The 26,871-nt window shown below is 41.0% G+C and overlaps 1 protein-coding gene across 1 annotated transcript in view; it reads right to left on the bottom strand.

Annotated features, from left to right (window-relative positions):
* LCP2 (lymphocyte cytosolic protein 2) overlaps nucleotides 1-26,871 on the bottom strand; it is a 51,722-nt gene that overhangs the window by 13,704 nt on the left and 11,147 nt on the right. The window contains exons 3-9 of the mRNA XM_065554852.1: nucleotides 26,750-26,796; nucleotides 8,548-8,613; nucleotides 6,427-6,458; nucleotides 3,864-3,901; nucleotides 2,609-2,792; nucleotides 1,474-1,574; nucleotides 66-135 (exon numbers count right to left, since the gene is read on the bottom strand). Of these exons, the coding sequence (XP_065410924.1) occupies nucleotides 66-135; nucleotides 1,474-1,574; nucleotides 2,609-2,792; nucleotides 3,864-3,901; nucleotides 6,427-6,458; nucleotides 8,548-8,613; nucleotides 26,750-26,796 (538 nt within the window). The remainder of the gene's footprint in view (nucleotides 1-65; nucleotides 136-1,473; nucleotides 1,575-2,608; nucleotides 2,793-3,863; nucleotides 3,902-6,426; nucleotides 6,459-8,547; nucleotides 8,614-26,749; nucleotides 26,797-26,871) is intronic.

Below are 26,871 nucleotides of genomic sequence, written 5' to 3'. Positions count from 1 at the left end.
TGGAGACCATGAAAATATGCATTATGCCATAGCTTAAAAAAACACAGACAAATATTTTCACTTACGTTTTAAAGGCTTGGCACTTTTATCTCTATTCATATCATTATTGCTTGATGGAGGAGGGTAAGGTGACATCTAAAACAAATGTTTTTTTCAAATGATTAAAGTCTTCTCTACATGTACAGAGTTCAAGGATTTTCATCTTATCCTCTGTGGCCATTGAATACATTACCAAAATCACCTTGCCACAGCTGTCAACCTGTGCATCTGTTAGAGCCCGAAAGGCCATTAGGGTGTCTCCCCGCCCCACACACACACCCATTGCAGAATTCTATCCAGGTAAAAGGCCTTTTCTGGCAACTGCAGCATTGGCTTTGTCATCTCTCTGCCCCTTTGCAGGAAACCCTTAGTGCAGAGTTCATTCCAGGGTGGGTTGGGAGCATGTCAGGGGCAGGGAGGAGTAGCTAGAATAGTCTTGCTTAACTCCTGATGCAGAGTTTTGTGCATATAAATTCAAGGTCAAAAGGGATGAGCAGACTAAGGAGAGCACGGGAGCCTAGTCTTGCATTAAGGAGAGAGCTGCTGTGTCAGGGGCTGTCAAGTTCCTAGTGGCAGGACTGAGACCAAAGAGAGGAATGTATTGCTGAGTATCTCATGAAAACGATGAAGGTGATTGCACTTAAGCCTGTGTTTCTTCAGACACACCTATTCTTGCCGGAGTTTCATTATATGGACTTCCAAGTAATGGAGGCGAGAGGTACAGCAGACTTCATACCACTCAGTAGGGAGTTTGGTGCTTACTGATTAGCTTTACTTGTATCCATGTATAGCTTTCATGCACATTTGTGCTGGAATACAGAGAGTTTGTATAACCAGCTCAGTGCTTGCAAGATGATGATCAAAGCCTTAATCTGCCAAATTAGGGAAAGGGTAGTTCTGTTAACCCAATGGATGTTGACAAATTCTGAATGTATCTAAGAAAACTATCCAGCCTTCAGCAGGGGAGGGCAATGACACTTGCTTTATCCTTAACTTTGGTGAGTCAGTTCAGTGCTCTTACCTTTCCATCTCATTCAGCGCCAGATCCTGTAAACCCTTCCCCCTCCATGGAGTGCTGCCAAATTCAATGGGAAGGCCAATGGAAGTGAGGGTTTTCAAGATCAAGCCCTCTTGGGGAAAGCTGGAGTACTGCTAAGCAAGGTGTTCAAAGGCTACAATTTTCTTGAGAATTGGCTAATGGTCACTAATTGCCAGTGTATATGGCAACCTTGCAGTATGAAACAATTTCCATATATTTGTTTCACAAAAAAGAATGAATCATTTTAGCAAAAAATAATTATTCTTACAGCCAAAATAATTTTCCTCCTCTTTCTAAACACACAATCATTATGTTGGACATGGAATTATACTTGGGCCTTCTAGGAGATAATGCAAAGGAAACAAATGAAGTATTGTTTAAGAAAAGAAACATACAGGAGTGCCTCTACCCGGATATGCTGCTGGTACAGGGGATGGGCCAGGTCGCTGTGGTGGAATAGGAGGCTGGGGAGATGGTCTAGCAGTTGTGGGTCTATCTAAAAAAATAAAAATAAAAATCACAAACTGAACAGTTAAACACACAAAAAAGGTTATTTTCTTTCTCTCTCATTAGATCTTCATTCTTAAGTTTAGTTTATGGTTATGTAATTTTACATTACATGAAGAATCCAATTTTGCTGTGTTACATCTCTGTAAATCCACAGTGACTCTGGCAACGGTTGTTTTACTTTCTTTGTCCTTTTTATGCCTGACGACTTGAATGTCACTCTGGTATTGCACACACACATACCGGGCTCAGTTCTCTATTGGCCTGCACTTTATGTAGTGATTCACACCACTGCAAAGTAAGTATAAAATACACCAGTCCAGATGGTAGAGTTTTGCACTGAAGTAAATGACCTCACAAGTGTAGGCCAATGTAGAATCAGAACTAGAAAATGACAAATGTATGCATGATATGCTCTGGGACCAAGTCAACTCCACACAGAAGTGGTATAAACTTATAATACTTACACCTATTTTCACAGTATCTTGCACTAGTTACATAGTGTAACACCATACTAAATGGGGGGAAATGTGTGTTTATCTTGATGCAGATCCCAAACTAAAGTCCCAGCCTTGATCCTACTGAAGACCAGGGCAAAATTCAGTGACCTGTTTGGTTGGTTGGTTGGTTTGCTTGTTTGTTTTAAAGAGAAACAAACCTTCTGGCATTTTTCTTTCTATGACTCATTTTTTAGCATGTGCTTAACTTAACATGTATATTCATTAAGACTGCTCATGGGCTTAATTGCTTTGCCTACAACTAATAAGGCCTCTATCCAGCAAAGTGAACTCCTAAGCTGTCCCTTCAATATGCCTAAACGTCAGTGTGGTAAGACCAGAAGTTTAATGCTTTTTCTCTTAGTTGCCAGTCTCAGAAGACATCCCAGAGTTTCCACAAATTTGTATTTTTCAATAAAAAGACATTTAGAAAATCCACAAATAGGTCTAGTGAAAGGCTCTATATTCTATTACCAATTCCCTAAAATATCCCATCCCTTCCAAAATTACATTTTGCACTAGTTACCTATGTACTCAGTGTTGCTTGGAATTGACTTGGCAGGAAATATGACATTATGGGGTGCTACATCATTGTTGGATGGAGGAGGTTCATAATCATCACTGTCATGTCCTGGTTCATCAGTTGGTGATTCATAGTCAGCGTCTTGTTCCTGTTCCTCATCTGGGCTTTCATAATCATCTTCTTCTTCCTGCCATATGCAAGTGAAAAACAGACAATGATTATATACTACATAACTTAATGCAGTGAGCTTGTGTTTTTTATATGGTAGTGTCTTTCATCGTGCAGGATACCAAATTTTATCACCGGCACTCAGGAATTGTTTCATCCCTTCATCAAATGAAGTGATGGAGTGTGTCAACAGTTACACAGAGCATAACACTGCACCGCAGTTTAGGATAGGAAATGAATATCCTTTTACAATAGGAACTCCAGAGGAAACTTAACAAGAGAGATAGTTACTTAGTTGATTTTTTTTTTCTCTCTAGACTCTCATACCAGAGCCATCTCCCAAGCCACTAAGATTAAAGAAAGTCACAGGGGATGTACAGGACCTCAGTTTTATATCTCATCCAACCGATGTTAAAAGGTGCCTCCTAGCACCAAGCTGGGGCAATCATTCAGTGGTGCACTCTTCCTTAATGCTCCTTCCTGTGAAAGCATGTCTTTGTTCGGGGCTTTGTAGCCCCTAATGCAGGCAATTATGTGGTTCTGACCCAGCCCAAATAGGTATAGTTTGTGAGATCTGATAGGACGTGATGGGCAACCTGCAGCCTGCGGGCCACATGCAACCCATCAGGGTAATCTGATTGCGGGCCGCGAGACATTTTGCTGATGTCGACCGTCCACAGGCACTGCCCCCCACAGCTCCCAGTAGCCGGGGTTCTCTGTTCCCAGCCAATGGGAGCTGTGGGGAGTGGCACCTGCAGGCAAAGGGGCCGCGGGGATGTGCTGTCCCTGATCTAGAACTTGTCACTGATCTGTAAATGGTGTAATATTCAGTGTAATTTCTCACCAACCTAGAGGATGGAAGTTTCAAAAATGCTGAGAACTGGGCTAACTCTGCTCCCACTGAAGTCCATGATAAAACTCCCATTGACTTCAAGGGTGTAGAATTAGGCCAGCACTGAGTGCTTTTGAAACTCCCAGCACATTCTCTTCTTTCCCCTTCTGTTGGGAGTGTATAGCACAGGAATTGATGGAGCTTAAGGGAACAGAGAATCTGCTTTGAGTGTTAAGTGATCTAAAACATGATTCTTACAAATGAAGACCAGCCTTCTTCCTCTTCTTGACAGCATCCTGTGTAAGAAAACATAACCGTGGACCTGTTAGCACATGTTGGCTTCAGAGTACCAAAGCCTCATCAGGTAAAAAGGCACTAAGTTTCACAAATAGCGACCATTAGAGAATCAAAATAACAGACCAGTTTGCCCAAGGAGAGGGATGTGTCCAGCTCCCATGGCAGCCAACAGGAATTATGTGCTCATATTTGCAGTTACCTTCTGGTTGAAGGGTATTAGTTGAACATCCCTTGTGTGTCATGATTTCTGCTGTGACCGATGTCTACACTGCCAAGTTTTTTCGCCAAAAGTTATACCACTTATATTAAAGCGCTTTAATTAAACCACTGTTGCATGTCCTTGCTATGCTCCTTGTGTCACTGGAGTGCATCCACACTAGCAGCTCTTGCAATGACACAGAGAGCAATGCACTGTGGTAGCTATCCCACTGTGCATCTGGTCGCAGGGTGCTTTGGAAAGGGTTTGCAATGCCTCATGTGGCAGGTACAGCGACACATGATGCAGGTTTCTCAATCCCATTGTTCCATGGGCATCCTACTAGATTGCTAGATGCTTTTCAACTGAAGTGTGTGGGGGAGAGTGTGTGACAGGGAGTGTGAGAGTATGGAGGGGACGGGGAAGGAGACAGACAGTGTATGTTGCCGGAGAGTGAGTGTGTTAGTCTCTAAGGTGCCACAAGTACTCCTGTTGTTTGTGTCAGCATGCTGTCTCCTAAGTTCAGAGAGCTGTCGAAAGCAACCTGTTCTGAGGCAGGGGGAGGGGAAAACCCTGACATCAGCCCCCCACCTCTCTCCCTGGCTCTGCACAGCACATAGTATATGTGTGTCTGTCTCACACACACACACACACACACACACTCTGCCTGCCTGCCATTATGTTCTTAGTGGGGGAGACAGCAGGAGCATTCCATGTTAATCATTTGCTTTGTGTCCTGCAGCAGAGCATCACAGCACACCAGCTGTCAGAATGGAGCTTTGAAAGGGGAGGGGCACATGCCTTCATGGCTGCTGAGTTCAAAACAATGAGCAGAGCGGTCACTGCAGGCATTGTGGAACACCTCCAGAGGTCAATTACAGTGATAAAAGCAAGCAAGGTATTTACACTGGCACTTTGGGGATAAAATCTTTGGACATGCTCGTCGAGGGGGTTTTATTATAACGCTTTAACAGGAGTTTCCTCGCAAAATGTGTACACCTCTGCTGTTTCATGACCAAAAGCTGCCTTTTGGCAAAAAAAACTTGGCAGTGTAGACCAGGCCTGAGATGTGTCCTACCCTTCAAGATTTAAATGCTAGTTGAAGAATAAAGCATTCAGAACTGACTCAGCTGTTAACCTCTCATCCCATGCTTTATCTTGTTGCTAATATGGAAAGTTGGGTGCAGAGCTGGGCAATTTTTTTTATTCAAATACTAGTTTTTTCAACTGAAAAGCATTTTGGGGGGGGGTCTCTGTACATATTTGTGTATTCTGGTCCAATCTGCAAATAGTTTTGGCTGAAGGGGAAAAAAAACTTCAAGAAAATTGTTTATTTCAACAAAATGAATTTTGACTTTTTTATTCAACAAAAATTTTGAAGAAAAATTTAGTTTCAGTTCAAATCTGAATGGAGTTTTTTCCAGAATTTTTTCAGTTTGGTCCCTGAACAAACAATCCATTATTGGCTCCGCTCTAGTTAACCCATTTTCAATAGGACCAATGGGGGAGTAGTAACCCGTGGAAGTACAGGTGCTCTTGGCCCAGCTAGTAAAATGTTTAAAATGGAAGCTCAGTGCAGGGAAGCCATGTGGAAGCTGCTTAGCCCATAATGAAGTCTAGCTGCAAAGAGAGGAGGACATTGTGCCTTAGAGGTTCAATTCACATGAATGCTCCCAGATTGAATCTCTCTCTCTCCATTTTTCTTCCCCCCATTGTTCCTCCATCCCTGCTATTAAAACATCTTTTTGTTAGCTCTCCAGCTTGATGTTCAAGGGGAAATTTGGAGCATCCCCTTGCCAAGAAAACATATCCAAGGACTTTTCTGGCCCAACTGTACCTGTTTACAGAACCTTGTTTTACTCAGTCTAAGAACTTTATTGAATTAAGGTATCAACTAGTGTAATGTTCCTTATTTGGTAACAGACACAACCCAAGCAGTTCTAACATGAGATTGCATCACTCTGCACACACCCCACCCACATCCTGCTGGCATGTGCTACTCCCAAGTCGATTAAAGGCACCATCTACAATAGCCTCCAGCATTTGGGTGTGTTTGGATCTGAGGTTTTCCTTCATACTCATCTCTAATATCAACAATAATTTAGCTCATTAAGTTGCAGTTAATCCTGAAAGTTCTTGGACAGATGTATTATCCAATGTAGAGCTAAACTCAAGGTAGATGAGATCTATGAGCATAAATATTTATAAGAGAATTTTTGAATGAAGACAGTTGGATGGCAATTACTGTAAATAAACCGTACAAGCAGCTAATTAATATTTTAATCTTTTCAAATACTATGTGTATTTAGATAGCAAGTAGATATTTACCTGTATTGTCAGCAAACTTCTGCGTCTGGGTCCTGTGATGACATTACAAATTTTTTTCACATTTTAATGATTATGAACTAAATATGTCTAAGTTTAGTAAAAGCTATAGCATAATTAGAGTTGAAAATAGTCTTCCATTATACAAGTGAGCTTGATTTTGACCCTCTTCCCTACTAACTTTTGCCAAAAAGCTAAAAATAAACTGCCTGAAGTTTCATAAAGCTGATCCTAATCCAGGCTAGATTATTTTGAAAAAAGTTTGAGGCACATTAGTGTGTGTGTGTGTGTGTGTGTGTGTGTGTGTGTGTGTGTGTGTGAAATGTTTGAGAATTTTGGCATCTCATCTCATTTTCTGAGCCTTCGTCTATGTGGCCCATTAAAGTCAGTGGGAAATATTCACTGTCATACAGTTAAATACGTAAGTGCTTTCAGGAGTGGGGCCTATTCTTGTCATACTTAATTTTGATCAAGTTTGGCCTAAAAACTCCACAGCCTTGCACCTGTGGTCAATTGCACAAGTAGTTAATTACACATGTACAAAGTGGTTGTAAAACCATGCTACCCAGATCATGATGATGATGCTCTATAGTCATTTTGCACCAGTGGCAATCAGGGCTAGCTCCAGGCACCAGCCCAGCAAGCAGGTGCTTGGGGCGGCCAAGGGGAAGGGGCGGCATGTTGGGCTGTTCCGCAGCAATTCGGTGGCAGGTCCCTCTCGGAGGGAAGCACCTGCTGCCGAATTCCCGCCGAAGAAGAGCTGCCGCTGGAGTGCCACCTATCACGATTGGGATCGCGGCTTTTTTTTTTTCCACTTGGGGCGGCAAAAACCCTGGAGCCAGTCCTGGTGGCAATGACTACAAAAGGCGTGGGGCAATGGGAAGCCAGGGGACTCCAAATGTGGGTTTTGGCAAGGACCAGTGCATTTTGCTAATTTCAACCAAGGTTTATAGGATAAATAATTTAGTTAATAGTGGTTTATGTTTATATTGTGGTGCCTACTGCATTTATAAAATCTGTACTGTCTAAGAGGGCTCAATGTCAGGGGCTACTCTCATCAGCTGGGGAGCAGGAGGGAGACACCCACATGTAGGGTTGAAGGGGTTAGTTTGGGGATTAAAGGGTCCATTGTGAAGTCTGGAGTTACTATTTTAGCTATTGTAGCATGGCAGTTGTGTTTTCATAATACTCCTTTCTTTATGGTGACTCCAGTACAAAAGGTTCCTCAAATGACCCATTAAGAACCTTTTCTTGAACTCTCCATCCCAAGAATCCCATCATGGATGTTTAGGGACTGGTGACTTGAAAAATAAAATTCAGAGAGAAATTCAGCCAAATTTATCATAGTAGCTGAGATATTTTTCAGAGCTCTGTAGAACATTTTGACAAATTATCAATTAAAAATTATCTATTAAATCACCTGAACAGCTTAGAAAACTCTCAAGCAATAATGAATGAGAGATTCCATATTTTATTACAATAGAACACAGACCCTCACTATATTAATAACTTTGCTAATTTTTGAACCTGCTGATGCTCATTCAAAAATATTCAAAATAAATCTAAAGCAGTCTCATGCCTTTTCTTACCAAAGATGTAATATCAACATCCTCTAGAGACATCTCCTATTAAGGTTTTCTTAATTTTATCCATCTGAAATATAGTATACTGATATACATTTACTTGTATATTACAATGTATTATAATTTTTATTTTGTTTTATTCTTTACAATTTGTCTTTAAAGCACACCTCTGATAGGATATTTACATTAATATTAGCACTATAAACAGCAATAAATAATTGTAATTAGCTTAACTTGGCAAAATATGGCCCAGTGTTATAAACACTCATGCACATGAGTAAATTTGCTCACATGAGTAGTGTGACTGAGCTCAATTGGATTACTCAATCTGAAAGTCCTTGTAGGTTTGGGCTCTTAATGAGGTTGTACTGTATGAATAAGAGTAGAAAGAAATTGAAATTCCTTTTTATCATGTTTTCTGAGACTGATTTTGCTATTAAATAACACTGGAGATCTTCTGTTAGCTCAAATGGAAAATCATTCTGAAAAGTTTCGTCTTAATAGTTTGCAAAAGAAAAAGAGGACTGAAAGGTTTACTTACCGTTTTGGGAAGAAACTTATTCTTCCCTCGTTCCTATTGATTTCTTGACTTAACTTACTTAGAATTCTGTTTAAAATAAACAAACAAAAAAACCTCTTATACAAAAATAATTTCCTTAATACCTATCTCCTCTTCTTTTAGTTCAATGCTGCTTTAATTGTTTTTTTCACTTATTTGCTTTTTCTTTTCTTTTTTTAAATTTTATTTTCCTTCCCCTTCCTTTTGGGTAAATAAAATCCATGAATGCAGTGTAGCATTCTCTGCTGCATCACTCGGGTGGTTGCTATCTATTCTTAGCTCTATACCTAATGCACTATAATATTTTCATTGTCAAAAACAAAATGGCCAAAAAAATTGAAACGTTGGGAGGGAGCGCACATCAGAATGGGATGCCATGTAACATAATGCTGATTGGTTAAGCATTATCTCACTTGGGCGATCCATGAAGAGGTGAACAGCAAATGCTTCTGCAGAGAAACTTGTGGAGGGGACCCTGGGGCAGAGTGATGGAGTCTTGGAGGGGCTTTCAATGGACCAGAGGAAGTAGGAGCTGAATGAAGGAACTGCTGAGGCTGGTGACATCACAAAAGGTGGGGAGCCTCTGGCAGGAGTGGTTGGTCCAGGTGAGAGATGGAGAGTGAATCTCAAAAGAGGGAGATTTGGGAATGGTGATGGGGCATCATAGGGAACAGGGAACCAGAGGGTCAGAAAGAAGGTCTGGCTGGACTTGCCTGGGGGTAGGGGCTACCTGAGGAAGGGTGGCAGGGCTTCAGCTTTCTGCCCTGGGCCCCAGTGAGTCTAATACCAGTCCTGCTTGGTGGACCCCCCTGAAACCTGCTCGCGGCCCCCAGGTGGCTTCGGACCCCTAGTTGAGAACTGTTGACCCAGATTACATGGAGGTACCTTGAGTTCTGCCCCCTTCTGTCAGGGGCCAACCAAACAGAGTCTTGACTTTTTACAGTCATAATTGTTATATCTGACACACCTACATGAAAAAAAGAACTAGAAGTAGGTTGGATGTTTTTAATTATGTCAAAATTCAAGTCTCAAAAAGTGTTTTCAGCATTTGTGGGACTTTCCTAAGGTTATTTCCTGACCAAAGGCATAAGGTGAATTAAAAATAAGACCATGACTCATCACAACTGTACAACGGTCTTTAAAACAAAATAAAATATTCAAGGGCAGGTTCACTACTGACGTTAGCTAGCACAGCTCTGTTGACTTTAGCAGAGTTGCAACTGCTTACTCATAGACTCATAGACTTTAAGGTCAGAAGGGACCATTATGATCATCTGGTCTGACCCCCTGCATGCTGCAGGCCACAAAACCGTCCCTACCCTTCCCTTGACTCTGCTGATGAAGTCTCCAAATCCTGTGTCTTGGTGACTTCAATTGGCAGAGAACCCTCCTGCTAGCGATCCCTGCCCCATGCTGCGGAGGAAGGCGAAAAACCTCCAGGGCTCAGCCAATCTACCCTGGAGGAAAATTCCTTCCCGACCCCAAATATGGCGATCAGTAAGACCCCGAGCGATCAGTAAGACCCCGAGCTTTGGTGGTGAATTTGGCCCCGAGTCTCAGGGTAGCTCTCACAAAGGCAGCGAGTAAAAATTACTCTCTTGGCTTCCATGGATTCTTGGGTTATTGTTTACTTTACATCATGAGCAATATTTGCATATCTGCTCCCAGATAAAATGTCATTCATGTGACCCATCCCTAATGTTTAGCCTTCAACCCTGGGTGGCAGGGCTTCAGCTTTCTGCCCTGGGCCCCAGTGAGTTTAATACCAGTCCTGCTTGGTGGACCCCCCTGAAACCTGCTCGTGGCCCCCAGGTGGCTTCGGACCCCTAGTTGAGAACTGTTGACCCAGATTACATGGAGGTACCTTGAGTTCTGCCCCCTTCCCTGCTCACAGTGCATAGTTGCCAAGTATGTATGTGGCAGCAGTTCACCAGAGGGGGAGCAGGTCCTCACACTGTCGAATAATCACTCCTAACTCTTCTTATCCTGTCCCTTTTCAGCCAGATTCACCTAATCGGGATCCCTTCCATGAGCAGAAGCAGACAGGATAATCTGGCCTATGTCATGTCCAGCATTTGCAGGCTGTGCCAAAAATATTCATATATATATTCAATATTTTGGGGGCTGAGACACTATGACATATGTAATTTTTCAGTAGTGCATGTGTGCAGCATTAGGGATGGGTCACATGAGTGACATTTTACCTGGGAGCAGATATGCAAATATTGCTCATGATGTAAAGTAAACAATAACCCAAGAATCCATGGAAGCCAAGAGAGTAATTTTTACTTGCTGCCTTTGCGAGAGCTACCCTGAGACTCAGGGCCAAATTCACCACCAATGTAAGCAGATGCAACTCTGCTAAAGTCAACAGAGCAAGTGTCAAATAGTAACTTAGGATAATTAATATTACTTTATCTGAAAAATTAGAAAATGGAGTCATTTGAAGTCATGGACACCCAGCCAACCACCCTGCTACAGTGGGGAAGTGTGATGGATGATGCCGGAAAGCATTAATATTTTCAACCTTCCTTTTCTGCAAGCACGAGTTTGGAGTTTTCTGATTTTTGTGCAGATTTAACACTTGCCCTTTTTAGAATCCCACAAGCAATATCCTTGTTTAAAAGGGATTTGGGTTGGATATGTCTGACATCCTCCCTAACACAAGCTCTAAAAAGCAAGGAAATACCAAGTTTCAGAAAACCTCTTAATTGTGTCAAACAGCCTGTCTCCATGGAGCAACAGACTCTTCATCTTCACAAACTACTTCCTTCTGCTGTAACTGATAAGGAAACTGACTGCACCCAGCCTTCTCCTCTCCCTTAGCATATAACACATACAACTTTACGCACAACCTCAGCAACTATTCCGGGGTAATGTATGTAGACAGGGAAGATATGTTGTGTGTTTGCAGGGAACAGGATTTGAAAACTCATTAATATGGCAAACTTTTTCTTTTATGAGCAGTTCTCTTTTTTTATATATACTCTCTTTGGGAGCAGTTTATATTTTCCATTTCTTTTCAGTTTAAGTAGCAAAACAAAGCATCCAGTCTAGCTCCAATAATCTCTATCTAGTCAGAACATCAAAGATACTGGGATTTCTGGCCATGGAGCGCTTGCAGCACTGATCCCCACATTGGCTGCAGAAGGAATTTTCACTGAGCGAAGATTGCAGGACTTGGTGAGCAGTTTGCTCATCTCATCTTGCTGGAATAAATTCATTACTTGCTGCTTCAAGCACTTCCTGCTATATCATTCTTCTCAGATGAAAAATGTTTTTCCCTAGATATAATATTGACATGATCTTTGCTTCTTTCCTTGTTTCTTTGTAGCCCTCCATCTGTCTGTATCCATCTGCTGTTGTTGTATACTCTTTGAGGTAGGGACAGTCTTTGTTCTGCATTTTGTACAGTGCCCAGCACAATGGCCTCTTAGTCCATGACTAGAACTCTTAGGCATCGTAATAATAGAAATAATTCATATATCACAAGCCTTCAGCCAAGGCTTAGCAATGACATGAACAAAACATTGCTTGCTTGCTTTTTCTGAGAACCATGTGCCCTTAGCAACAAATGTTTTTATAGAACATTCAGGCACAGAGACAGCTGGGTCTGCAGCTAGGTAAGGAAGGAAGTATCAAAACCACACTGCTTTTTGAGATGGGAGTAGTGGGTGATAGGACAGGATAAGGCCATGCAGCAACACTTGCAAAAAATGTTACTCTCAGACCATTCTCTCTGCCTTCACCACCAGCCGCTCATCTTAGAATCGGAAGGAAGTTGAAACAAAATCCTCTCAAACCAGCTTGTTTGCCTAATTAACTTCAAACGTTGTGAGTATAAGCAGAGTCCAGCCCAAGAATATTGTGGCCAGAGGTAGGAAGATACATGAGGGAGCTGGGGGCAAAGTCCTACACTCTGGAAATCCCATTCCCTGGGCACAGTGAAGAGAGTATCTGACCTTCTGCCACCTGTGCTCTGCCCCTGGATAACAAGTTCTGCAGGGCAGACACAATAACATCATATTGGGTTCAGAGTTCACTGAAACTCCCAGCTAAATCTCTTCTGTTTCTCCTGCTTCTAGTGAGCATACATGCACGTTAATCCCAGAACATCCATTTTAAAAAGATTGGTCTTTTTTGGTCCCTCAATTTTTGGCACTCAACTTGAGACCATATGCTTTGATGGACAGTCAGCACTTTCTGAAAATCAGGCCACTTTAAAGTTTCTCAAGTTGAGCACCCAAAATAGAGGCATACAAATATGAATTCACATAGGTGAAGACCTTCTCAGGAATTCTGAAGGTGCCATTGGATTCTGTATGCATTAATTGAGAAGAGACCAAGCTGCAGACTTCAAATCTGGGTTTTGATTCAGCCTAATATAGGGACATCAATTGCCATCCCCCTCAGCTTCTTTGTTCTGTATAAAATGCAGCATATCCTCCCCAGTCTTACAGTACCTACTCTGAGTAAAGAATGCATTTTCTGAGCGTTTACAAGTAAATCTGCCAGTTTGTGTTTGAAATTAATATAAAATTGGTCTATTCAAAAATTTTGTATCTGTCAGAATAATGTGAATTATCTTAAAAAGAAAATAACACTTCAAATGTCCCTATAATTAAAATTAATTGAAGTGTTTATGCATAGCGTATATTCATAGAAATTATTTTACAACTGAGCAAAGTTATTAATGATTGATTTATGTAATTGTTAGGATTTTACAGGCTACAGACAGAGGTAAGTCGACAGCTTGGAAAACTCGTAAGTAGGACCATCGTGACATCATTGGCAATTGTTTGGGTTACCTCTCTTCCTCTACTGCTGATTTGCATGCAACAGTTCTATTCCTTGTAATGAGTCAGTGGCATGAGGCAGACAGAATATATAGCAAGAGTTCTCACAAGCACATGACTTGTAGCTGACAGTTACTTCTCCTTAAAGGTTCCATGGCTGCATGCTAGCTTAGACCATCTCCCAGTGGCACTGATGCCTCAGCCTCACTGCCCATTGAGGCACTTCTGCAAGATAAACTGAGGCAGGACAATAATGGAAGACCTTGATGCACAGAGACATTTTAACCCAGGGACTGGTCTCCTCCTAATCCCTTTCACTTAATACTGGCCTTTACAACATAGTCTTATATACCACTTGGTTGTCTTCCACTATTCTGGTGTACCATAGAATCTGCCCTTAAAAGTTAACATTTTGAAAAATGATGTAAAGTTGATACTCCATAACTTCAAATCATTAAAAATATCACATGCAACATTCTCTTGGGTTTCTTGCTTAGGGTTCATGTATGATATTTTTGAAAATTATTAAAAAGCCAATTAGACAGCAAATTACATTAACATGTGACTATACAAAGGTAACAAAATTATAATTGTATATATACATTGTAATGTCCCCAAATTGAACGTTATACTCTGGAAATTGAGCATTAAGGTTACATATAAAAGACATCTAAATATAGTACAGTATAGAAATGCACAGTGAAGGCATCCAAACAACTTTTGCTCTGCCATGTACTAAGGGGGGGAGGGGGAATATAACAATAGCTAATGTATTTAAAAATTAGTTTAATTAGTTTAATCAAATCTGGGACCACAAATAGTAAAATACCTTAATCATAATCACATAGTTATTGCATGACATAACTGCAGGGCAGAGTTAAGGTTATTTGGATGCCTCAGCTGTACATTTCTTGCTTTAAAATGTTTTGGATTTCTTTTATGTGGAACCTGAACTCTCAATATCCTGTTTGTAATACTTGATTTAGGGATGATTACAACATCCCTGTAATTTTTTTTAACTGTTATGTTACTGATATGCACTCTCAACCAAGTCAAGTCAGTCAAAGATTCTCAGCAGAGAATTTTCCCTCTTTGTAAAGAGACTCAGCACTGCTATAGAATTGGCAGAGGCAGCTTAGCCTTCTCCACCTGCCCAGCATGAGGTTGGCAGGCCTGGAGGAAGTTACCAGGATCAGAGACCTCCTGGACTACAACCGGGAGGACTGGGTGGATCCCTATGGGCTTGGCTGGTGCACGGGGCTCTCTGCCCTTGGAACCCCCCGGCGTGTACTTCGGGAGGTGGAGGCAGCCTTATTGCCCACTTCTCGGTCTTTCCTCGAGTGAGTCCTGTGAGAGGGTTTTGGCCCTCTGACCCCCACACTGGTTCCTGTTTTTTTCTTCGTTGTCCCACATATTCAGTTGAGCACTGGGTTCAGTAGCTCCTCCCCAGGCTGGCGGAGGGGCCTTTAGCAGTGGGTGGGTTTGCGCCCGCCAACTTCCCGGTTGTCAGGAACGGATGTGGTGGATGTGAGCACAGCTACACCCAATCCTCTGCAGGCATGCAGAACCTTATCCTAGCAGCCTAAATTAGAGTTTTGATTCAAGGAGCACCTTAGACAGATCAAAAAACTAAGGCATATGTGTCTATGACCAGGAGACAAAGGGCTTTTAACAAAGTTAGCTTTTCTAAATCATAGAATCATAGAATATCAATGTTGGAAGGGACCTCAGGAGGTCATCTAGTCCAACCCCCTGCTCAAAGCAGGACCAATCCCCAACTAAATCATCCGAGTCAGGGCTTTGCCAAGCCTGACCTTCAAAACCTCTAAAGAAGGAGATTCCACCACCTGCCTAGGTAACCCATTCCAGTGCGTCACCACCCTCCTAGTGAAAACGTTTTTCCTAATATCCAACATAAGCCTCCCCCACTGCAACTTGAGACCATTACTCCTCATTCTGTCATCTGGTACCACTGAGAACAGTCTAGATCCATCCTCTTTGGAACCCCCTTTCAGGTAGTTGAAAGCAGCTATCAAATCCCCCCCCCCCTTCTTCTCTTCTGCAGACTAAACAATCCCAGTTCCCTCAGCCTCTCCTCATAAGTCATGTGCTCTCCAAGTCAGGTTTTACAGTAACAAATATAATAGGCTTCAGGATTCTGCAGGGTCCTAAAGTCACTTGATTTTACATTGACTTGAACTAAATATTCCATCATTAGAAATGTAAATACTTTGAAAGCCAATATATATTGGTCTAAAATATGGAAAATTTGAGGTTATCAGCCCAGCAATTCTTCCAATGAATTACTCAGTATTGCGTTCATACAGTATAATTTGCTTTATATAGTGCCTTTCATACTTATGGTGTCTCATATCATTTTACAAAGTATGGGGTAAGATACTGGCAGTGGGGCAGCCATAGGTTTGACAATACTTTACAGCTGACGATGGGTGTTAGAACTTGCTTTGCAAAGAGCTACAGTTTTAGCCAGGATGTCTTGGTTATCCCTCGCATACACAAATACCAGGACTATCTTTAATTTTTCCCTGAAGAGCCACCAGGGACAGGTAGAAGGACTTTACTAGAATAGTTCTCCTCTATCAGTGCATCCCCCAGTTGTACAATGGTTTGATAATCAGGAGCTCAAAGATCTATTTTTAAAAAGAGCCTAGATACAGCAGGAAATAACAAATATTAAATACCACTTAAGAAGCCTGCAGGGCTTTCAAATGAATAATGCTCTTGTGTGTTGCTTTGTTATTTTGTCTAGAAAAGAAACTTTTTGGGAAGAAAACCAGAATTTCTTACACAACCTTACACATAATGGGCCAAAAAAGTCTTTGCTCCTTTCAGGGACTAAAGGAGGAATGAAAACTTTATTGCTCAGGTACTCCGAGTCATTTTGTGTACACAAGGTGGGATTCCTCAGCAAGCTTGCTGCATAGTGCTCCTTACACCTGCCAGTGAAAGGTACTTTGCCTAGTCATTGCTGTCAAACCCTGGCAGGCATGCAAGGGGGTTGGATGGTGGTCTGGCGAACATCCCTTGAGGGAGGTGGACTAGCCAGCCCATTTAGTGCTCACACAGTCTGCTGCAGGTGCATGGGGAAAAAACCTGCACCCTCTTCCCCATAATGCTCCAGCTGGAATTGGACTCACACAGTGACCTATTGGTACCAGTCACTTATTTGTGGCTGAATATTTTAACAAATCCTTGACCACCTAAGGCTGCAAACTTGTCAGTACACTGCACACTATGGCCATTAGGAATGTAACATGACAGGGGGTCAGAACCGTGCTTCTGTTCCAGAAGCACAGGCTCTTAGCACTCGAATGAAAGGAGATCTCTGTTAACGCTGTTTGCTGAATAGGGGGACTAGGAGATACAGTTGAACAGTTTCAATTCCATCCAGTAGAGCACAGTGGTACACATACACACTAGCCAATAGGGTGCATAAGAGTTAATATATATATTTACTAAATAGTTTGTTTCATAAAACTATTTTAACAAGCTTTATTTTATGTTTGAAGATGGGGCACTCGAAGACACATGAAGATGTGCCTGGGTGACACAGGAGGTAGATGTTGTTCCCCAAAATAAGAGATTGCCTTGTAACCAATTTCAGTAAATTGCCTGTCATATTCTGTAAGTGCAGTTGTGACCTACTTAGCCACTGCTAAAGTTACAGAAATATCCCGGAGTAATGACCTTGTAACTTTCAAATTTGAGCATGTAGGTTTCCTAAAATGGGTATATTTAGAAAAACCACATGCTCAGCCCATTGGGTTTCTATGGCTGTGGCCTGTGGGTGACAAATGTAGCACAGTTACGAGTGTTGGGTCACATTCATTGCTGGTGTAATTTGGTGTAGCTCTGTTGAAGTTAATGGAGCTACCCCAATTTTCACAAGCTAAGGGTCTGACCCAGTACATGTAACTTTAGTAGTATGCTTACAAGGCTGTAGACTTGCAAAAATGCATGCTTCATTTAGTGATGAGGCAGGTCAGATTTATATTTGTAGTACACTAATGTGCATTTCTGTTGTACACAGAAAAATAAGAATACTTTACTTTAAAAAAATCCACAACTTCATCCCAGTTTTTAAAATGGTAATGATCTCTGCTTCCACTACTAAACACCAATGTCCAGTAGTAAATTGTTGACCTCAACTATTCTGGATTGGTCTGAAATCAACAAAATTAAATTCAATAAAAATAAGTGAAAAGTTGCCATACTTAGTAAGGGCAAAATTAAATGCACAAATACCAAATGGGAAATAACTGGTTAAGCAGCAATACTGCAGAAAAGGATCTGGGGGTTGTAGTGCATCACAAATTGAATACGAGTCAAGTGTGATGCAGTTTCAAATAAGGCTATTATCATGTGGGGATGTATTACAAGGAGTATTATATGTAGGACATGAGAAGTAAGTCTTCCACTCTACTCAGCATTGGTGAAGCCTCAGCTGGAGTATTTTGTCCAGTTTTGGGTTAAGAAAGATGTGAACAAATTCGAGAGAGTCCAGAGGCGAGCAATAAAAATGATAAAGGGTTTAGAAAACATGACCTATGAGGAAAGGGTGAAAATATTGGGCATGTTTAATCTTGAGAAGAGAAGGCTGAGGGGGGACATAACAATAATAATAATAATTAATAATAACAACATAACAATAACAGAAAATATGGAAATGGCAGAGGTGCTTAATGACTTATTTGTTTCAGTTTTCACCAAGAAGGTTGGTGGTGGTTGGACATCTAACGTAGTGAGTGCCAGTGAAAATGAGGTAGGATCAGAAGAGGCTAAAATAGGGAAAGAACAAATTAAAAATTACTTGGACAAATTAGATGTCTTCAGGTCACCAGGCCCTGATGAAATGCATCCTAGAATACTCAAGGAGCTGACTGAGGAGATATCTGAGCCATTAGTGATTATCTTTGAGAAGTCATGGAAGATGGGAGAGATTCTAGAAGACAGGAAAAGGGCAAATATAGTGCTCATCGATAAAAAGGGAAATAAGGACAACCCAGGAAATTACAGACCAGTCAGCTCAACTTCTGTACCCAGAAAGACAATGGGGCAAATAATTAATTAAGCAATCAATTTGCAAACATCTAAAAGATAATAAGGTGATAAGTAACAGTCACCATGGATTTGTCAAAAACAAATCATGTCAGACCAACCTGATAGCTTTCTTTGACAGGGTAACAAGCCCTGTGGATAGTGGGGAAGCAGTAGACGTGGTATATCTTGACTTTAGTAATGCTTTTGATACTGTCTCGCATGACCTTCTAATAAACAAACTAGGGAAATGCAACCTAGATGGGACTACTATAAGGTGGATGCAAAACTGGTTGGAAAACCGTTCCCAGAGAGTAGTTATCAGTGGTTCACAGTCAGGCTGGAAGAGCATAACAAGAGGGGTCCCGCAGGGATCAGTTCTGGGTCCAGTTCTGTTCAATATCTTCATCATTGATTTAGATAATGGCATAGAGAGTACATTTAGAAAGTCTCAGGATGATACCAAGCTGGGAAGGGGTGCAAGTGCTTCGGAGGATAGGATTAAAATTCAAAATTATCTGAACAAACTGGAGAAATGCTCTGAAGTGAATAGGATGAAATTCAATAAGAACAAATGCAAAGTACTTCATTTAGGAAGGAACAATCAGTTGCACACATACAAAATGGGAAATGACTGCCTAGAAAGGAGCACTGCAGAAAGGGATCTGGGGGTCATAGTGGACCACAAGCTAAATATGAGTCAACAATGTAATGCTGTTTCAAAAAAAGCGAACATCATTCTGGCATGTATTAGCAGGAATGTTGTAAGCAAGACACGAGTAGTAATTCTTCCACTCTACTCTGCACTGATTAGGCCTCAACTGGAGTATTTTGTCCAGTTCTGGGCACCACATTTCACAAAGGATGTGGACAAATTGGAGAGAGTCCAAAGAAGAGCAACTAAAATGATGAAAGGTTTAGAAAACATGACCTATGAGGGAAGATTTAAAAAATTGGTTTTGTTTAGTCTGGAAAAGCGAAGACCGAGAGGGAACATGATAACAGTTTTCAAGTATGTAAAAGGTTGTTACAAAGAGGAGGAAGAAAAATTGTTTTTCTTAACCTCTCAGGATAGGACAAGAAGCAATGGGCTTAAATTGCAGCAAGGGAGGTTTAGATTGGACATTAGGAAAAACTTTCTAATTGTCAGGGTGGTTAAGCACTGGAATAAATTGCCTAGGGAGGTTGTGGAATCTCCATCCTTGGAGATTTTTAAGAACAGGTTAGACAAATACCTGTCAGGAATGGTCTAGATAATTAGTCATGGCACGAGTGCAGGGGACTGGACTAGATGACCTCTCGAGGTCCCTTCCAGTTTTATGATTCTATGATATAACACATGAGAACAGTCTTCAAATATGTATAAACAGGATGAGGATGATCATTCTCCATGTTTGAACCAATTACTTCCTGTCCTACCCTCGATTTGCAACAAGGAAGATGATTTTAATATTGGGAAAACCGTTCTAATTTTAAGAATAGGTAAGTACTGGAATATGTTGCCATCGGAAGCCTGTCACTGGAGTATTTTAAGAACAGGTTGGTCAAATATCTGTCTAGGTGAACCCAATCTCGTCTCAGTGAAGAGGGTTGGACTAGATGACCTCTTGAGATCCTATCTAGCCCTACGTTTCTCTGATTGTATGAGGCTTCCTATGTAGCCCATCATCCCATTCCTCTGGTCATGTGGACATACAGTATACAGGGCACTGATGGGAAAGCAGAGGACAGGTACAATAGGGGATCTATGAGTAGGATGAGAGGTGAATCTGAATAATCCAGTGGAGAGTTTGGCCCCTGCTGCCCTGCAGTCTCTTATGTTGAAAGCAACAGAGGGTCCTGTGGCACCTTTGAGACTAACAGAAGTACTGGGAGCATAAGCTTTCGTGGGTCAGAACCACTGACCCACGAAAGCTTATGCTCCCAGTACTTCTGTTAGTCTCAAAGGTGCCACAGGACCCTCTGTTGCTTTTTACAGATTCAGACTAACAAGGCTACCCCTCTGATACTTGACATCTCTTATGTTGGTCTCTCTCGAGGTCAAACTGCTTCATTATAAATGGCAGCATATTACAAATTCAGTTCCCTGCTCTGCCCTGTACTTCCTGTGACACCTTGGGCAAGTGCCTCAGTTCCCTATCTGTAAAATGGGGACAATAGCACTGCCCTACATCAGAGGCATGCTGTTAGAATACAAACATCAAAGATTGTGAGGCAATCAGATATCCCAGTAATGGGGGACATATAAGTAACAATGGCAGAGAGGCATAGATAGATCTGAAGTAATTGCTTTTGATCTCCTTTGTTTTAAAAGCCAGAAAGATTTTACACCATTTAAGATGCCACTCAGGCTAGCCTATGGGATTGGCAATCAGAGTTGATTATAATCTACGAGATCTGCTTTGCGATTAAAATGACTAGAGCTTATTGTGTCCTTGCAAGATGGAGATTTAGAGTGCGGGGGAGGGAGAAAAGGAACTATGGGATTATTTTTAATTTTTATTGTTTGCATAGTCTACTAGGCATTTTTACAAACAGGTAAGAAGGCAAGGCCACAAGGGATTTGTAATCCAAACAGACAACAAACCAATGAAGTTAGAGTGAAAGAAAGCAATGGAAAGCATTATGGCTGAAATACAGAAATATAGGTCTGGAAGGGACCTTGAGTGGTCATCCAGTCCATCCTCCCATTCTGAGGCAGGGATTCCATAACGTCCCTTGGTTATATATTCTGGTATTTACCTATCCTCCCAGTTAGAACAATTTTCTTAATATCTAACCTAAATCTCCTTTTTTGCTGCAGATTGAGCTGATTACTTCTTGTCCTACTTTCAGGGATATAGAGAACAACTGATCACTGTCCTCTTTATAACAGCCCTTAATATATTTGATTTAACATATCAGGTCACCGCTGTCTTCTTTACTCAAGACTAAACATGCCCAGTTTATTTAACCTTTCTTCAGAGATCAGATTTTTCTAAACCTTTTATCATTTTTGTTGCTCTTTTCTAAACTCTCTCCAATCTGTCCACATCTTTCTTAAAATACTGGACACAATACCCCCAAATGACTGGACCCCCTCACAATACCCCCTCACCAGTGCCAAGTACATCAGAACAACCAGCTCCTATGTTTTATATACAACACTCCTGTTAATACATCCCAAATGATATTGGCCTTTTTTTGCAACAATACTTTCTGCAGTATTTCTGCCTAGCCAGTTATTTCCCATTTTTGTATCTGTGCATTTGATTTTTTTTTTCCTTTCTAAGTGTGGTACTTTTCACTTCTCTGTTAAATTTCATCTGGTTGATTTTTACCAATTTTCCAATCTATCGAGATCCTTTCAATTTCTAATCCTGTCCTCCAACATGCTTGCAATCCTTTCCAGCTTGGAGTCATCAGCAAATTTTATAAGTATACTCTCCACTCCATTATCCAACTCATAATGAAAACATTAAATACTACTGGGTACAGGACTGACCCCTGTGGGAACTCACTAGATAGGACCTCTCAGTCTGACAGTGAATCATTGATAACGACAGTGTGAATATGGTTTTTCAGCTAGTTGTGAACACACTTTATAGCAGTTTCATCTAAACCACATTTCCCTAGTTTGAGAATGTTAGCAAGGATTTTGACAGAGTCCCACCTACAATCAAGATATATCAAATCAACTGCATCCCCCTATCCACTAGGCCAGTAATCCTGTCAAAGAAAGAAATTAGGTTTGTTTGGCATGATTTGCTCTTGACATATCCATGTTGGCTATTGCTTGGGGAACAAAGCTACTAGAGCCTCCCCTGGGATAATGCTTGCTATAGACCACCGGGATCTGATTTGGATATGGATAGAGACCTCTTTAATGTTTTTAATGAAGTAAATACTAATGGGAATTGTGTGACCATGGGAAACCTTAACTTCCCAGATATAGACTGGAGGACAAGTGCTAGTAATAATAATAGGGCTCAGATTTTCCTGGATGCAATAGCTGATGGATTCCTTCACCGAGTAGTTGCTGAACCAACAAGAGGGGATGCCATTTTAGATTTGGTTTTGGTGAGTAGCGAGGACCTCATAGAAGAAATGGTTGTATGGGACAACCTTGGTTCGAGCAATCATGAGCTAATTCAGTTTAAACTAAATGGAAGGATAAACAAAAAAATAGATCTGTGACTAGGGTTTTTGATTTCAAAAAGGCTAACTTTAAAAAATTAAGGAAATTTAGCTAGGGAAGAGGATTGGACTGAAGATTGGATTGGATCTAAAGGCAGAAGAGGCCTGGAATTACTTCAAGTCAAAGTTGCAGAAACTATCAAAAGCCTGCAAGAAAGGGGAAAAAATTCATAGACAGGAATTGTAGACCAAGCTGGATGAGCAAGCATCTCAGAGAGGTGATTAAGAAAAAGCAGAAAGCATACAAAGAGTGGAAGATGGGAGGGATCAGCAAGGAAAGCTACCTTATTGAGGTCAGAACATGTAGGGATAAAGTGAGAAAGGCCAAATGCCATGTAGAATTGGATCTTGCAACGGGAATTAAAACCAATAGTAAAAGGTTCTATAGCCATATAAATAAGAAGAAAACAAAGAAAGAAGAAGTGGGACTGCTAAACACAGAGGATGGAATGGAGGTTAAGGATAATCTAGGCATGGCCCAATATCTAAACAATACTTTGCCTCAGTCTTTAATGAGGCTAATGAGGAGCTTAGGGATAACGGTAGGATGACAAATGGGAATGAGGATATGCAGGTAGATATTAGCACATCCAAGGTAGAAGCCAAACTCGAACAGCTTAATGGGACTAAAACGGGGAGCCCAGATAATCTTCATCCAAGAATATTAAAGGAACTGGCACATGAAATTGCAAGCCCATTAGCAAGAATTTTTAATGAATCTGTAAATTCAGGGGTTGTACCATATGACTGGAGAATTGTTAACATAGTTCCTATTTTTAAGAAAGGGGAAAAAAAGTGATCCGGGTAACTACAGGCCTGTTGACATCTGTAGTATGGCAGGTCTTGGAAAAAATTTTGAAGGAGAAAGTAGTTAAGGACATTGAGGTCTGTGGTAATTGAGACAAAATACAACATGGTTTTACAAAAGGTAGATCATGCCAAACCAACCTGATCTCCTTCTTTGAGAAGGTAACAGATTTTTTTAGACAAAGGAAAGACCATGGATCTAATTTACCTCGATTTCAGTAAGGCATTTGATATGGTTCCACATGGGGAATTATTAGCTAAATTGGAAAAGATGGAGATCAATATGAAAATTGAAAGATGGATAAGGAACTGGTTAAAGGGGAGATGACAACGGGTCGTACTGAAAGGTGAACTGTTAGGCTGGCGGGAGGTTACTAGTGGAGTTCCTTAAGGATCGGTTTTGGTACCAATCTTATTTAATCTTTTTATTACCGACCTTGGCACAAAAAGTGGGAGTGTGCTAATAAAGTTTGTGGATGACACAAAGCTGGGAGGTATTGCTAATACAGAGAAGGACTGGGATATCATACAGGAAGATCTGGATGACCTTGTAAACTGGAGTAATAGTAATAGGATAAAATTTAATAGTGAAAAGTGCAAGGTCATGCATTTAGGGATTAATAACAAGAATTATTGTTATAAGCTGGGGACACATCAGTTGGAAGTAACAGAAGAGGAGAAGGACCTCGGAGTATTGGTTGATCACAGGATGACTATAAGCCACCAATGTGATATGGCGGTGAAAAAAGCTAATGCACTCTTGGGATGCATCAGGCGAGGTATTTCCAGTAGAGATAAGGAGGTGTTAGTACCGTTATACCAGGAACTGGTGAGACCTCATCTGGAATACCATGTGCAATTCTGGTCTCCCATGTTTAAGAAGGATGAATTCAAACTAGAACAGGTACAGAGAAGGGCTACTAGGATGATCCGAGGAATGGAAAACTTGTCTTATGAAAGGAGAGAGACTCAAAGAGCTTGGCTTGTTTAGCCTAATCAAAAGAAGGCTGAGGGGAGATATGATTGCTCTCTATAAATATATCAGAGGAATAAATACCAGGGAGAGAGAGGAATTATTTAAGCTCAGTACCAATGTGGACACAAGAACAAATGGATATAAACTGGCCATCAGGAAGTTTAGACTTGAAATTAGACAAAGGTTTCTAACCATCAGAGTAGTGAAGTTCTGGAACAGTTTTCCACGGGGAGCAGTGGGGGGCAAAAGACATATCTGGCTTCAAGACTAAGCTTGATAAGTTTATGGAGGGGATGGTACGATGGGATAGCTTAATTTTGGCAATTAATTGATCTTTGACTATTCGTGGTAAATATGCCCAATGGCCTGTGATGGGATGTTAGATGGGGTGGGATCTGAGTTACTACAGAGAATTATTTCCTAGGTGTCTGGCTTGTGAGTCTTGTCCACATGCTCAGGGTTTAGCTGATCACCATATTTGGAGTCGGGAAGGAATTTTCCTCCAGGGCAGATTGGCAGAGGCCCTGGGGGTTTTTCGCCTTCCTCTGCAGCGTGGGGCACGGGTCACTTGCTGGAGGATTCTCTGCACCTTGAAGTCTTTAAACCACGATTTGAGTACTTCAATAGCTCAGACATAGGTTAGGGGTTTGATACAGGAGTGGGTGGGTGAGATTCTGTGGCCTGCGTTGTGCAGGAGGTCAGACTAGACCAGGGGCTGGCAACCTTTGGCACGCAGCTCGCCAGGGTAAAACCCTGGCGGGCCGGGCCAGTTTGTTTACCTGCTGCGGCCAGTTTGTTTACCTGCCGCACCAGGTAAACTAACTGGCCCGGCCCGCCAGGGTGCTTACCCTGGGGAGCCGCATGCCAGAGGTTGCCAACCCCTGGACTAGACAATCATAATTGTCTCTTCTGATCTTAAAGTCTATGATTCTATGATCATTTAATATTGCTTCTTTGAGAAACTCCTAGCTTTCCCGACCTCCTTCCATCCTGAGATTTTCTTCCAACGGGACATCAGCTGCCATTTCCCCACATTTTAGCCTGCTTTCTTTTTTAAGTCTGCTGTCCTTATTCTGTTGCTTTCGCTCTTTCTATTATGAATCTTGTTAATTCTACAGTTTTGGTTTGGATTTATTATTTTCAAGCATTTTTAGAATCTACTTTACTCATTTCTCTGAGCTTGAGCTCTGGTGTTCACAGCTCTTTTTCCACTGTTGCCAAATTCAAGTCCTTAGTGAAAAGCACAAAGTGATCATACAAGACAAGTTTGCTCACATTTTACCACAGGTAAAGTGGAGAAAGAAAATACAATGGACATAATTTATCTTTTCAAAATCAATAAAGGTTAGGGGGATCTGGCAATAACTCCTATATTTAGGTTGCCTATGTATATTACTCACATAAGACCCTAATATATCTGTTTGTATATATCTCCATTATTTTTTTCAAGTCACTCTTAATGACTAATATTATTTGAAAGAGAATAATCCCAAAGCCCTAAAATATAAAAAATATGTAATTAAATAAAACAAAAAAACCCAAGACGAATGCAAGCCTAGGGGATCAGCAGAACACAAGAAAGGGAGAGATCATCAAATAACTGAAAACTATTTATTTCACAAGACCAAAAGAATGAGGGGTATCTTACAGAACAGGCAAAGAAACTTTTATCTTTCATGGTGAAGTCTTGCACACAGCAGAACTCACTGCTACTCAGTGTTAATGTAATGCAAATATAATTTTAATCAATAACTTGCTATGATGGATGGAAAATATATAAATTGATTCAAATGCCTTCCAATCATCTACCCGCAGCTGCACAGGAAAGCTATTCCAGTCTTAAGTATGATTTATCTTTAATAGGTATCTAAACATGGTGGGGCATAATGAAAAACGTTCAAAAAGTAACTACATTAGATGTAGTGTTCAATTTGACATATTTCATATGTTTTCAGGATGGAAGTCCTCTTTCCAACTAAGCAATGAAATCATACTCAACAGGTGGTACTTTCAAAAGCACTCAGCATTGACCTAACTACTTCCATTGAAGTCAGTAATGAGTTCTGTCATTAACTTGAATGGGAGCAAGGTGAGGCCAATTACAAAGATTTCTGAATATTTCCCCAATGGGTTTTTTAATCTGTATCTGGTTATTTTCCACACAATGACAAATGCCATGTTTTCCTCACTTGTTTTTTTCTCTAGGAATGTGTCCTTTCCTTTCCTGAAACAACACAAACAGCAGGTCTCTAGATCAATGTTTTAAAGGCCTCACCATCCACTTGCCCTGTGCTTGTCCAGGAGTTATATCTCCAACCCACTCAACATATCATCCATTTTGAAAAATGAGATTTGGTTTGGATTTACTTACGGCACACTCAGTTTGGGAAATTTCTGAATATCATTTTCAGACATGTTCTGGAACAGAAACACACATGCTATATGTTACAAAATTGTCCACGTAACAGCTTGGGAGATAAGAAAGCTTTAATA

Source organism: Chrysemys picta, chromosome 8, assembly GCF_011386835.1.
Source record: "Chrysemys picta bellii isolate R12L10 chromosome 8, ASM1138683v2, whole genome shotgun sequence".
In the NCBI taxonomy this organism is placed as follows: domain Eukaryota; kingdom Metazoa; phylum Chordata; order Testudines; family Emydidae; genus Chrysemys; species Chrysemys picta.
This window is presented reverse-complemented; position numbering and strand designations above follow the sequence as displayed.